A 13,128-nucleotide genomic window follows, 5' to 3' on the forward strand; every position below is an offset into this window, starting at 1 on the left:
TAGTTTTTTTTTTTTTTTTTTTTTAGGTTTTCTTTCTTTATATGTCATCTGGTGATCTGAGCAGTAAGTCTGTTGTATTACAGCAGCACAAGCAATCCTAAGATGTAGCAGTTAGAGCAGTGATCTCTAAACTGCGGCATAGGGGCCAGATGCAGATTTTTGTTCGATTTTTTCCACCCCTTGGAGTACCATTTCATCCACTGATACCAACAATGGGGCATAATTCTCCCTACTGACACCAATGAAGGGGGCATTTCTCATAATGACACCAACGACGGGGCCCAATGACATCAATGATGGGGCACAGGTCCTCCTATTGACACAATTGATGGGGCCCAATGACATCAATGATGGGGCACAGATCCTCCTATTGACACCAACGATGGGGCCCAATGACATCAATGATGGGGCACAGTTCCTCCCAATGACATCAATGATGGGGCACAGTTTCTCTTATTGACACCAATGATGGGGCCCAATGACATCAATGATTGGGTACAGTTCCTCCTAATGACACAATTGATGGGGCCCAATGACATCAATGATGGGGCACAGATCCTCCTAATGACACCATCGATGGAGCCCAATGACATCAATGATGGGGCACAGTTCCTCCTAATGACACCAACAATGGGGCCCAATGACATCAATGATGGGGCACAGTTCCTCCTAATGACACAATTGATGGGGCCCAATGACATCAATGATGGGGCACAGTTCCTCCTAATGACACCAACAATGGGGCCCAATGACATCAATGATGGGGCACAGTTCCTCCTAATGACACCATCGATGGAGCCCAATGACATCAATGATGGGGCACAGCTCCTCCTAATGACACCAACAATGGGGCCCAATGACATCAATGATGGGGCACAGTTCTTCCTAATGACACCAACGATGGGGCCCAATGACATCAATGATGGGGCACAGTTCCTCCTAATGACACCAACAATGGGGCCCAATGACATCAATGATGGGGCACAGTTCTTCCTAATGACACCAACGATGGGGCCCAATGACATCAATGATGGGGCACAGTTCCTCCTAATGACACCAACAATGGGGCCCAATGACATCAATGATGGGGCACAGTTCCTCCCAATGACACCAATGATGGGGCCCAATGACATCAATGATGGGGTACAGTTCCTCCTAATGACACAATTGATGGGGCCCAATGACATCAATGATGGGGCACAGCTCCTCCTAATGACATAATTGATGGGGCCCAATGACATCAATGATGGGGCACAGTTACTCCCAATGACACCAATAATGGGGCACAATTACTCCCACTGAAACAATGGGGCATTATTATTTTTTCCTACCAACGTCGGGACCTTTACTTCTTCCACTGGCCATGGTCCGGCCCGCCTAAATTCTGAAGGACTGTAAACTGGCTCTTTGTTTATAAGGTTTGGAGATCCCCAAGTTAGAGTGTTGAGACAAACCATTTACCACTGACGGGTGCTTACAATGATCAGCATTTATTTATTAAAACCTTTATCCAAAAAAGGAAAAAGTGGTTTGCTGTAACCGATTACAAAGAATGTGCTGGAGTCTGGCTTCACTTTGTGTATCTAAATCTGGTAGTACATCTGACACTCCCCTCCCCCCCAGACTCACAATGCTGCTGTGCCTTCTGTGGTTCTTCATCCAGAGTAGGGGTACTCCAATATGGGAGGTGTGTTACTGGCCAAATCACCAGGTGAAAACAGAGAGTAAAACGCCTTAAAAAAACGAATGCAGCCACCACATCTAATGAATGATACATGTTTGGCTTTGTGTTTAATGCTGCTTTATAGCATTGTATACAGGCAGTCAACCTGCTGTGCAACAAATATATTTCATTATGTTAATATTATAGATAGGTGAATGTTTGATGGTAACTTACACAAGCTTTAAGACCTCGTTCACATCTGGCGATTTAGGATCACGGGCAGAATCGCCACAATTCTCAATTGTACCCCAATAGCGGAAAGCAAAAAATAAACAGCACTAAAAAAAATATTAACCACTTCCCGACCACCTACCGCAGATATATGGTCCGTGCCAGATTACGTACCTAGTACACAATCTGACGCTTCCGGGTCTGGGGGCACGCACGCGCGCCACCAGAGACCCGCTACCACTGTGATCACACACAATGGGAGCCAAGGCTCGATGTCTGCCGGAACCCGCCAATTGCACAATTTACAGGAAGAACAGCAATCTGCAGATCGCCATTCTGTTAGGAGGAAATGCATTAATCCTGTGTCCTTGAAAAGCAGGAACACAGATCTAGGCTTTCCCTTAGTAAAAGCGTCTCCCACACTACACAAACACTGGCTAGGCACACAGTTAACACCTTGATCGCCCCTGATGTTAACCGTGTCCCAGCCAGTGTCATTAGTACAGTGACAGTGCATATTTTTAGCACTGATCACCGTATTGGTGTCACTGGTCCTCAAAAGTGTCAGTTAGGTGCCCGATGAGTCTGTTGCAATATCGCAATCCTGTTATAAGTCGCTGATTGCCGTCATTACTAGTAAAAGAAATAAAAATATCGTATAGTTTGTAGACACTATACATTTTGCGCAAACCAATCAATAAAGGCTTATTGAGATTTATTTTTTACCAAAAATACGTAGCAGAATACATTTTGGCTTAAATCGATAAAGAAATTATATTTTTGTTTACTGAATATGTTTTACAGCAAACCGTAAACATTTTTTGTTTTAAAAAAATAGCGCAAAAAATAAAAGCCACAGAGGGGATCAAATACCACCAAAAGAAATCTCTATTTGTGGGGGGAAAAGAACATACAATTTATTTGGGTACAGTACGCAGTGCCATATCACAAAAAAATGGCTTGGTCATGAAGGGGGGTAAATCTTCTGGCGGTCAAGTGGTTAAAAAAAAAAAAAAAAAAAAAAACTTAAGCTGCTTGCAATAAGGATCAATACACCTTTAGCCATGGTTTATATTGATGCGATTTGGCATGTCAAATCAGCAGCTTTTGCCCGCAATGGAACCGCCCGAATCGGTGCAACGTTGACTTTGCGGCACCGTATCGACTTCCAAAAGTAGTTTCTGTACTACATTTGGCGATTTCAGGTGCAATTTCAATAGACATATGTGCAAGAAACCGCACAGAGGTCTCCAAAATCATCAGACTGACATGCGGGAATGAAATCGTGCTAATTCAATCCCACAGCAATGTGAACCAGGGCTTACCCATATACATTTCAATATAAATTGCAGTGCTAACGCACCACGCTTGCTTAAGTGACAATCATTTTTATTGGCCCTTGAGCGCGGCATGGTTTTGCGGCAATCCTCGTGCGATAAATCGCGGCAAACCACATTGTGCGAAGCTTGTCCCCCAGAAGAAGCTCCTGCTCCTTTTTTTTTTGGCCAACATGCTTGCTGCAATTGCTGTGCGATTTATCACGCGGCAAAATCGCAGTGCGTTTGAGGTGCCCTTAAAAATGAATGACAGCCAAACACAGGTGGTGCATTTTGTCATTTTTGCAGTGCGATTTTGAATTAGGGCAGAATTGGGGTAATTCTGCTGGCGATCCCAAATTGCCAGATGTGAACGGGGCTTTAATAAAGTAGTTGATATATCACTTCTGATCACAGAAAGTCACAAGGACACTGCGTTTTCTGTACTTGCTGAAAACATTCCTAAAAAAAAAAAAAGAAAACCAATGCACCACCATATCTAAAGACTGGTAAGCTTCTATGTGTGACATTTCTGTTATCGGCTGTAGAAACATACATCCGTCCCTTTGATCCATTAGATTTCTATTGGATTTTTAGTTCTCATTCTAGGTTCTCCAGTGGTTGGCGGACACCTAAAGACCAAGGAGTAGCCTACCAACCAAATCTACACCACTAATTTACACAATGAAGCCTCAAAACTGTTTCAGATCCCGATACGCATGACATAGACATGGTTACCAGTTGACTCGTTGTAGTCGGTAGTTTGGCGCTGGTGGTGTCCAGGAGACCTTCGTTCTGATGCTCCGTCACTTGCAGATGCCAAGCTGCTCAACCTGCAACAGAAAACAAGAATAGTTTTTGGTATGCGGGCACACAACTGAACACATACACCATTAAAAAGTGTCAACTTTAACATAGAAATAAACATAAACCTCAAAATAGTTAGCCATAGAGATCTATACATAACATTTTTATGAACTAAAGACGTTGGTGTGATAGATATAGATATCTATCTATATATCTATCCATATATATATATATATATATCTATATCTATCCATATATATATATATATATCTATATCTATCCATATATATATATCTATATCTATCCATATATATATATCTATATCTATCCATATATATATCTATATCTATCCATATATATATATATATATATATATATATACTTACACACACAACATTCCAGTGTGGTTGTACAGCGAGTCCGATTATTACAGATCAGACTGGGGTTCTCGGTCACCCTGTGCCCCCAGACGGCATAAGACACAGGGTGACTTTTGCTGTGTACACATGAGCAGATTATCCGACAGAAAAGTCGGACGGGAGCTTTTCATCGTATATTCCGATCGTGTGTATGCGCCATCTGACTTTTTACTTTGAAAATTCTGATGGACCTAGAAATGAAACGCGTTCTAAATATTTCCGACGGAACCAATTCCTATTGGAAAAAACGCTTGTCTGTATGATGTTCCAAAGTACCAAAAATTATGCATGCTCTGAAGCAAGTACGAGACGGAAGCTACTGGCTACGGAGTATTGAACTTCCTTTTTCTAGTCCTGTCATACGTGTTGTACCTCATCGCTTTCTTCGCGGTCGGAAGTTTCAGCTGAATTCTGTCGGAACTCCGTCGGAAAAACCTTCAGAGTTTATTCCGACGGGAAAACCAGTCGTGTGTACACAGCATTAGACATAGGAGATGCATGGGGAGCTCAAACAAGGGTTTCCCAACCTACCCAAGAGATTCTGTGTTCCATGGGCCCCCCGCCCAAAGTGAGTCCCGTCACAGTTGGTGAGACTTTTTTTAATGAAAGGACAGCAACTTTTTGCTCCATTCACACTTGTGCCATTTGTCATGGGACTTTGGACTTTAAAGTTGAATGACAAGTCACACCCTATTTTCAATGGCCTTTTTTTGGACCTTGCTTTGTGCACGGATCCAAATCATTTGGTGGAGGGGGATTATGGTGTGGGGTTGCTTTTCAGGGGTTGGGCCCTTCGTTCCAGTGAGGAGAACTCTTAAGCCCCATACACACTATCAGTTTTTCTGCTGAGTTTTTCCTTCAGATTTACCAATACCATGTAGTGTAAGGGCCTGCCTGATTGCATACAAATTGAACCTCCTAAGGTTTGACCTCATATTACATGGTTTTGGTAAATCTGAAGGAAAAACTCAGCAGAAAAACTGATAGCGTGTATGGGGCTTTAAGGTGTCAGCATACCAAGAGATTTTGGACAATTTCATGCTCCCAACTTTGTGGGAACAGCTTGGGGATGGCCCCTTTCTTTTCCGACTAGACTGCGCACCAGTGCACAAAGCAAGATTCATAAAGACATGGAAGAGCGAGTTGGCTCACGAGCGAGGAACTTGACTGGCCTACACAAAGCCCTGATCTCAACCCGATAGAACACCTTTGAGTGTTAGCGAGGAGACTGCTAACCGGGTCCAATATCAGTGCCTGACCTCACAAATGCGCTTCTGGAAGAATGGTCAAACATTCCCATAGACACACTCCTAAATCTTGTGGACAGCCTTTCCAGAAGAGTTGAAGTTGTTATAGCTGCAAAGGGTGGGCCAGCTCAATATTGAACCCTACGGACTAAGACTGGGATGTCATTAAAGTTCATGTGCATGTAAAGGCAGGTGTCCCAATACTTTTTACAATATAGTGTACAGTATGTGAACTGAGCCTATATTTCTCCCCTGCTACATTACAATGGGATTTGGGGTTGGACATAAGTTTAAAATGCTTCTGAGATCCTTCACAATAATTCATTCATTTGACCTGCAGCTAATGACCTTCTAACCTGATTTTGACCTGCTTCAAGTGCATTTTGTACTCCCGAAGACCATGGGACCGATTACCTAAAATGATCAAATTCTGGACAACGTTCATGTTTTCCAAAATGCTTGGACAAACGTTACGTTGAAAAAAAAAAAAGGTCCATATAACGCAGATGAAGTCCAATAGAATTACCTCGACCATCGCGTACAAAAAAAAAAAAAAAAAGGCACGTTATTTCCCTTTCGGTCGGTAGTTTTGGCTTCTCTTCTTTATGACGCACGCGTTTTGTTCATGACAGTTGTTTGTTGTGAAGCATTATCCAAATAGTGTCTACACTTAATAAGGTTTTCAAAAGGCTTTTTAGTATGATGATGCAACAAACTGAATCCTAGTGTGTAATTGATCTAATATCTCCATACGGCTCCCAACAAACTCATTACAAAACAGCTCTGGAAATCTAATATGGACCCTCAAAAGTAGAAGGATGAAGTCATTTAAAGGAAGGGAAGGGTTAAGGCGTGTGTCATGGGATAAGACAGCTGACACACTTGGCAGGCCTCCTCAATAAACCCAGACGCTGCAAAGATGTTCTGGCCCCAGCATGGAAGCGGGCCGACCATAGCTGCGCTGAAGGTGCGCCGCACAAATCAAAAGGGAGGAACTGAGGGGGTGAAGAAGGCTGTGGGAAAACTACAGAGAACTTGGGTGATGCCCAAATCGAAATGACCGCTGACACCGTCCCAGGGACTCCTTGGGAACTAAAGAAATCAGCAAGATACAGATATCAAATACGCCTAGGACTGCAGGAGCAACTGTTCAACGACCGCAGGGAAGGGAGAGCAATGTAGGATGTTAAAATAAAAAGTAAGCTCTTTAGGTACCCAGCTGCATAAGCAGATTGTACAATCCAGTGCATCTGGGGTGAGTTGTATAAAAGAAAAAAAAAAAAAGAAAAAAAAAAAAAAGCTCAAAGGCATGGACTGAAATATGACTGCAAAATACATTTAGAGGTTATATTTTACTACCAGGACATCTTGACTCTCCAAATATGTTCTATAGTTCTGGTATCACCATTCTTCTAACAAAGTTTCTATTTTTTATTTATTTTTTATTAGTGTTTTCAAGCATACAGTGTAAGGGCCGGTTCACACAGCGGGCGATGCGAGGCGACACGACTCGCCTCGCCTCGCTCCCGCAAGTCGCCCCCGTTCTGTACAATGGAACCGTTCTGAGAGGAGCGACTCGAGTCGCTCCGACTCAGAAAAAAGGTTCCTGTACTACTTCTGGGCGACTTCGGGGGCGACTTGCATTGACCTCTATACAGAAGTCCTCTGCAAGTCGCCGCTGAGGTCCCCGCAGGTCGCGGCGAGGCAAGTCGGAGACGCCTCGCCGCGCCTGCAGTGTGAACCGGCCCTAACAAAAGCAAAAAAAAATACAAAAAAAAAAAAAACAACAATAAAACAAAATAGTCAGCATGGCCATAAAAGATAGTATTTTGTCAGTTCAGCAAATGGGATGACTTTGTCCAACCAACAGAAATAGCGTGGCATGACTTGCTCTATGTAGGAAGTATTGCATGTTATCATAACATAACTGTCAAAAATGAGATGTTCCCAAAATTAAAAACAAGAAAAAGGGAATGCCACAAAGAACATCAGAGGCCTACACCATAGGATTATGATGTATCAATCATAGCGGCTCTTGTTGGATCGGATAGCCACTTGGACCATACCCTATCGTATTTCTTCAGGCGGTGCCTGCCTCCTGCTGAGCAAAGCCAATCAAAATGGCACTCTTTTTTTCTAAACTGGTCAAAGCTCATCTCAATGGCCCCTTCATCGCTCTCGCCGGACCAACAAAGCTAGCTTTCGAGTCCCTGGTATGACTTCTGGCTATCTTGACTCTTGTGTACCCACTTCTGGCTTGCTCTTGGTTATCCATGTCTGCTGCCCGCCCTGACCTCTGGCTTGTTGCTGCTTATGCGTTTCTGTTTCCTGTCCTGACCTCTGGCTTGTTGCTGCTTATGCATTTCTGTTTCCTGTCCTGACCTCTGGCTTGTTCCTGGTTATCTATATCTCCTGCCTACCCTGACCTCTGACTTTTTCCTGGTTATCCAAGTGTACTGCTCACCCTGACTTCTGGCTTGTTCCTGGTTATACTTGTCTGATGCCCACCTTGACCTCTGGCTTGTTCCTGGTTATACTTGTCTGCTGCCCACCCTGACCTCCGGCTTGTTCCTGGTTATACTTGTCTGCTGCCCACCCTAACCTCCGGCTTGTTCCTGGTTATACTTGTCTGCTGCCCACCCTGACCTCCGGCTTGTTCCTGGTTATACTTGTCTGCTGCCCACCCTGACCTCCGGCTTGTTCCTGGTTATACTTGTCTGCTGCCCACCCTGACCTCCGGCTTGTTCCTGGTTATACTCGTCTGCTGCCCACCACTTGTTCCTGGTTATCCATGTCTGATACCTGCCCTGACCTCTCGCTTGTTCCTGCTAATGCATGTTTGCTTCCTGTCCTGAACTCTGGCTTGTTTCTAGTTAACCATGTCTGCTATTAACCCTGACCTCTGACTTGTTCCTGGTTATCCAGTAGATTTTACCTGTCAAAAGGATATATATTTCTGTCAATTCAGTTCTAAGATTTACACATCTTGGCCACACACCACAAGCCATGTCTGGTAGGGGAGGAGATCAGATTTTTCTTTACTTTGGTTCAGTTATGCTTACATGTCTGCTTCCCACCTCCACCTATAAGTGGATAGTAAAAGAAGAAGCAGCAGAAAGGTTAAGCTCATTTATGTTGCTCTGCTGTCTCCTTTGAGCATGCTACTTGCACTGCAGCACAACTGATTGGCTCCTATTGTTGAGCTTCCCATCCCCAGGCCATTTTTTGTTGAGCTTCCCACTCCCAGTCTGAGCTCTGCTATACAAGGACTGTAAGAGGCCTGAGATAATGCATTTTTTTTTTTCATTGAAGCAGCAGGTTGGAAAAAAAAAAAAAAAAAGAAGAAGATTGGATCCCCCCCCCCCATTAACACAGAGTGAGGTGAATCCCTTCTGCAGAGCTATTGTATTTGGATAGTTGAAAGAGGACCATTGAGTTCAATGGGGCTGCGCCGCAACCACATGCAATTGCAATGCAGTTGTGCTGCATTACAGGAGAAAATCAGGTATAACACCTCCTCGCCGCCTGTCAAATAACCTCTAAAAAGTGATCCGATTGCAGATCACTTTTCAGAGAGCACCGAAAATCTAAAAAGAGCCATTAAAGAAGTGACATATGCTTTCTGAATATGTCTCTTTATCGAATCAAAATAATCTGCAATGTGAATAGCAGAACTCGCCTGTTTAGTCAACAGGAATCATTAACAACTATCGACATTCTGTCCAATTCTGATAGGAGTGTGCCAGTATTTCAGGGAAGGACATTTGCTAGTCTGACAATCTGCATTGCACCAGATTCAAGTTGCTGGTGCTTCTTGTCAGCACAGACACTGAGTCTGGAGACAAAGTCCTGGGAGTGGGCCCCTTCCAGGCCCCTATAGTCTATAGGGGCCCCTCCACACCTATAGGGTACCTTCTGACACATTACTGCATGCATTTACACAGGTTATAAACATGCTTTTTTTTTTTGCTTATGCATTATCTAAAGAAAAGGAGAAGCAGAATACACATTTTTTCTAAAATGACAAATAAGTTTAAAAAAAGCACAGCTGCAGTAGATTTTGCACTCTCCAGATTTAAAAAAGCAACCCCAATGTATTTAAAAATGTCAAAGGTAATACAGTGGAACCTTCGATTACGAGCATAAGCCCTTCCAGGAGAATGCTTGTTTCTCTATAGAAGTCAATGGAAACCAAGATAATTCCTTCCGCATTGACTTTTATTGCATGCAATACCGCATGTGCCCAAAAGGTGGGGGGAGCGCTGGAGAGACTCGGAAATATTCGGGGACTGAGTCAGAATTAAAAAAAAAAAAAAAAGTTGCTCGTCTTTCAAAACTCTCGTTAATCGTGTTACTCGTTAGCCAAGGTTCCACTGTACTTCTATTCTGGGCAAATACCAGAACCAAACAGTGGCTTCTTATATCCTTTTTTTTTTTTTTTTAATTCTGTTTATTGATTTTATGCAAAACATACAAACAACAGTGGACGCATCATGAGGACGCATCCACAGGCCTAAGGCCAGTACTAACTAACATCAACAACTGGCTAATCCAACCAAAAAACCCCCACCCCCCACCCCCCTTCCCCCCCCCCAAACCCAAAGTCACAGCCCGACCGGAACCCTTGAACCAACCATATCTTCTTTCCCTTATGCACTCAGTGTCTGAATCCTACTATAGAGTAGTATTTACAGGGTACCCACAGGACTCTTCCCCATGTTGTCATGTATCAGCCGTGGTTCGCATCAGCCAGTATCACTGTCACTCTCAACCCGATCACACTCCCCACCGATCATCCTACAGTGGTGCTGGAATCAAGCCAGGAGTGCCAGACCTTATCAAATTTCTTCATACAACCTCTGGCCTCATATGTGCGTTTGTAATATGGCAGCATCATGTTTACCAGATTTTTCCAAAAGGAAACCGTCGGGGCCCTTGTTTTTTTCCAATGCAGAAGAATGGATTTTCTACCATAAAACAACAGGATACTCAGCATCGTTCGCAGTGCCCGTGAAGGCACCACCTCGTCAACAAGGCCAAACAGGCATACACTAATAGTTTTCGGAATAGGTACTTGAATCAGTTCAAAGATACACAAAGTTATGTCTTCCCAAAAATCCTGCACAAGTGCGCAGTCCCAAAAAATGTGATTGGCATCCGCCGGGGAATGGGAGCACCTCCAGCATTCCGACGAGATACCAGGGAAAATCTTGCCCAGCCGGGCCGGAGTATAATAGCTCCTGTGCAAAAATTTGAACTGGATCAATCTATCCCTAGCGGACACCAGATGTTGGAATGGCTTGATCCACAGAGCATCCCAGTCCTCCCCCTGGGCAGCAGGGACCTCCGCTGCCCACCTCTCTCTACACTTTGCAATGGCCTGAGGTGTGAGTTGGAACATTTCCTTGTAGGTCACCGAAAGGGGTTTACCCAGGTCCTCCCTCACCAACAATCTTTCCAAAGCCGAAGGCATAGACTCCACCCTCAGGTCGCGGAACTGTGTCTGAAAGGCATGCCTAAGTTGTAGAAACCGGAATAAATAACCATTTGACAGGTCATGTCTGGTTTGCAATTGAGGGAAGGTCTGCAATTCCCCGAAACTAGTGATATCCCCCACAGTCTTGATACCCTGCACCGCCCACACCATGGGATCCGGGAGATTGTAGAAGTGTGGCGCTTCTTATATCCTTAAATGGATGCGGTTATGCAAGATTATGGAGGTTGCCACTGCTAAACTCTCCTTCCTTTGAGAAAACAGAAAACCGTATGAAATATTTACTGTAATTTTTCTTTCCTGGTGCCAATCCATGACAACTTACATACTATCATGTATGCTGCCATGTTGGCGCCACGAAAGCTAGCTTCCCTGGCTGTCATGCTGATGCTTAGAGGTCCCTAATGCTGTAGGACAATGACCTGGACCAGGTATAGAGATGAGGAATTCATGCATTGTCTTTTTTTTAGGTCTGTGACTCAAAAGTATCTTGTGCAAACCTTTTCTTAAACGTAAAAGCACCCCTCATCTACCTCTTCCCATCCTCCCCAACATATTAGGTCAGCTTGGACCACTCCCCACCTCACCTGCAGCCTCTTGGGACACATCACACATCCTAAGAGGCTGAAGGACCAATCTGACAGCAAAGTACCATCTTGCATAGTTGGGAGCTGGCTGTGAAACACCAGGAAGTCACAGTGGCTCCCACATCCAAAGATGGTGGCACCGGGATTCCAAAGACCGGTAAAGAAGGCAGCGCTGGACTCCTGGGCTGTTGAGTGTCTGTTTCCCAGTCAGCTCCTTCAGTGTTTGGTGCTGCTGACTTTAAGGCTCGGTTCACACTATTGCGAATTGGATGTGGTTTCCCCACATCCAATTCGCAATAGAAGGAGATTTTGTCCAGCTCTCTATGGAGCCGGTTCACATATCTCCACTGCGGCTCCGGTGTGAATTTATACAGGAGTCCTGTGTGTCTTTTGGTCCATTTTAGGTCCGAATTCGGGCTGCAATCGGACCCAAAATGGGGGACGGGGACACACTGGATCCCTGCTGTAAGCCACATGCGATGATAGTGTGAACCCAGCCTGAATGTTTTAACTACATTCCGCCCAAAGCCAAAATATGACGCCCTGGACTTTGAGTGGAGATATCTGAATAATGGGTGCAGCTAAATTGATCGGAGAATGAATCTACCGGTGTTGGCCATTTACCATAGTGCTGACAGAGGACCAGATGATCCCCGGCCATTTCTTTGACCTTCTGAGGAAGGGCCTGACGTTATGACGTAACTTACGGTCTCGGCAGATGTAAACACTGCCGTGTTTTAGAATGGAAAGATACATCTATGAGAGTCACCAAAGCTGCACACCCAAAAAAACGACAAAAATGGAACAGTTTCCCCAAGGGGTTTTTTTTAGCAGCAAAATATGATGTAGAAAAATTATTTAATTAAAATCTTTTATTGTATCAAAAACTAGATTCAAATTCACAGTGAGTTTATAATATGAGCGCTGGTTAGTGACATACAAACATCAACATTCTAGATCTAAGAACTTCACTTGTAGGGGAGAATGCCCTTATTTTTCCTTTATTCTTTTGCTTGACAAACCCCCAGGGGGCAAGCTGCTAGGGGTGTGGGGCAAAAACGGGCCACAGGTAAGCAAGTGAAAGAACATGCTGCTACTAAGCTCGCATTTGGTTTGTTTGATCATTTAGTAGGTTCCTCTGCAGCCTTGGAATTTAAAAATAGAGACTGGACCTCTGTTCCAAGGGATAGGCTCTCCTCTTATCTCATGCGGTTCGCTCAGTCTGCAGACATCAGCAGCCAGAACTGAAAGCATACCATTGGGTTGATATCAGCCCACCTTGTACTCAGTCAACTGGTAACAGCTGCATGGGAAACACTTATTGTAGGGCCACTATTGGGCAAATAAAAATCCAATGAAATAGC

The 13,128-nt window shown here is 44.1% G+C and overlaps 1 protein-coding gene across 5 annotated transcripts in view; it reads right to left on the bottom strand.

Annotated features, from left to right (window-relative positions):
- Positions 1–13,128, bottom strand: part of ARHGEF11 (Rho guanine nucleotide exchange factor 11) — a 262,171-nt gene that overhangs the window by 139,354 nt on the left and 109,689 nt on the right. For all 5 annotated transcript variants that reach the window (XM_077464299.1, XM_077464297.1, XM_077464298.1 and 2 more), the window contains one exon: positions 3,949–4,043. In XM_077464299.1, the coding sequence (XP_077320425.1) occupies positions 3,949–4,043 (95 nt within the window). The remainder of the gene's footprint in view (positions 1–3,948; positions 4,044–13,128) is intronic.

This window comes from Lithobates pipiens, unplaced genomic scaffold (genome assembly GCF_037356315.1).
Source record: "Lithobates pipiens isolate NorthernLeopardFrog02 unplaced genomic scaffold, aLitPip1_a1.2 Scaffold_30, whole genome shotgun sequence".
NCBI lineage: Eukaryota > Metazoa > Chordata > Amphibia > Anura > Ranidae > Lithobates > Lithobates pipiens.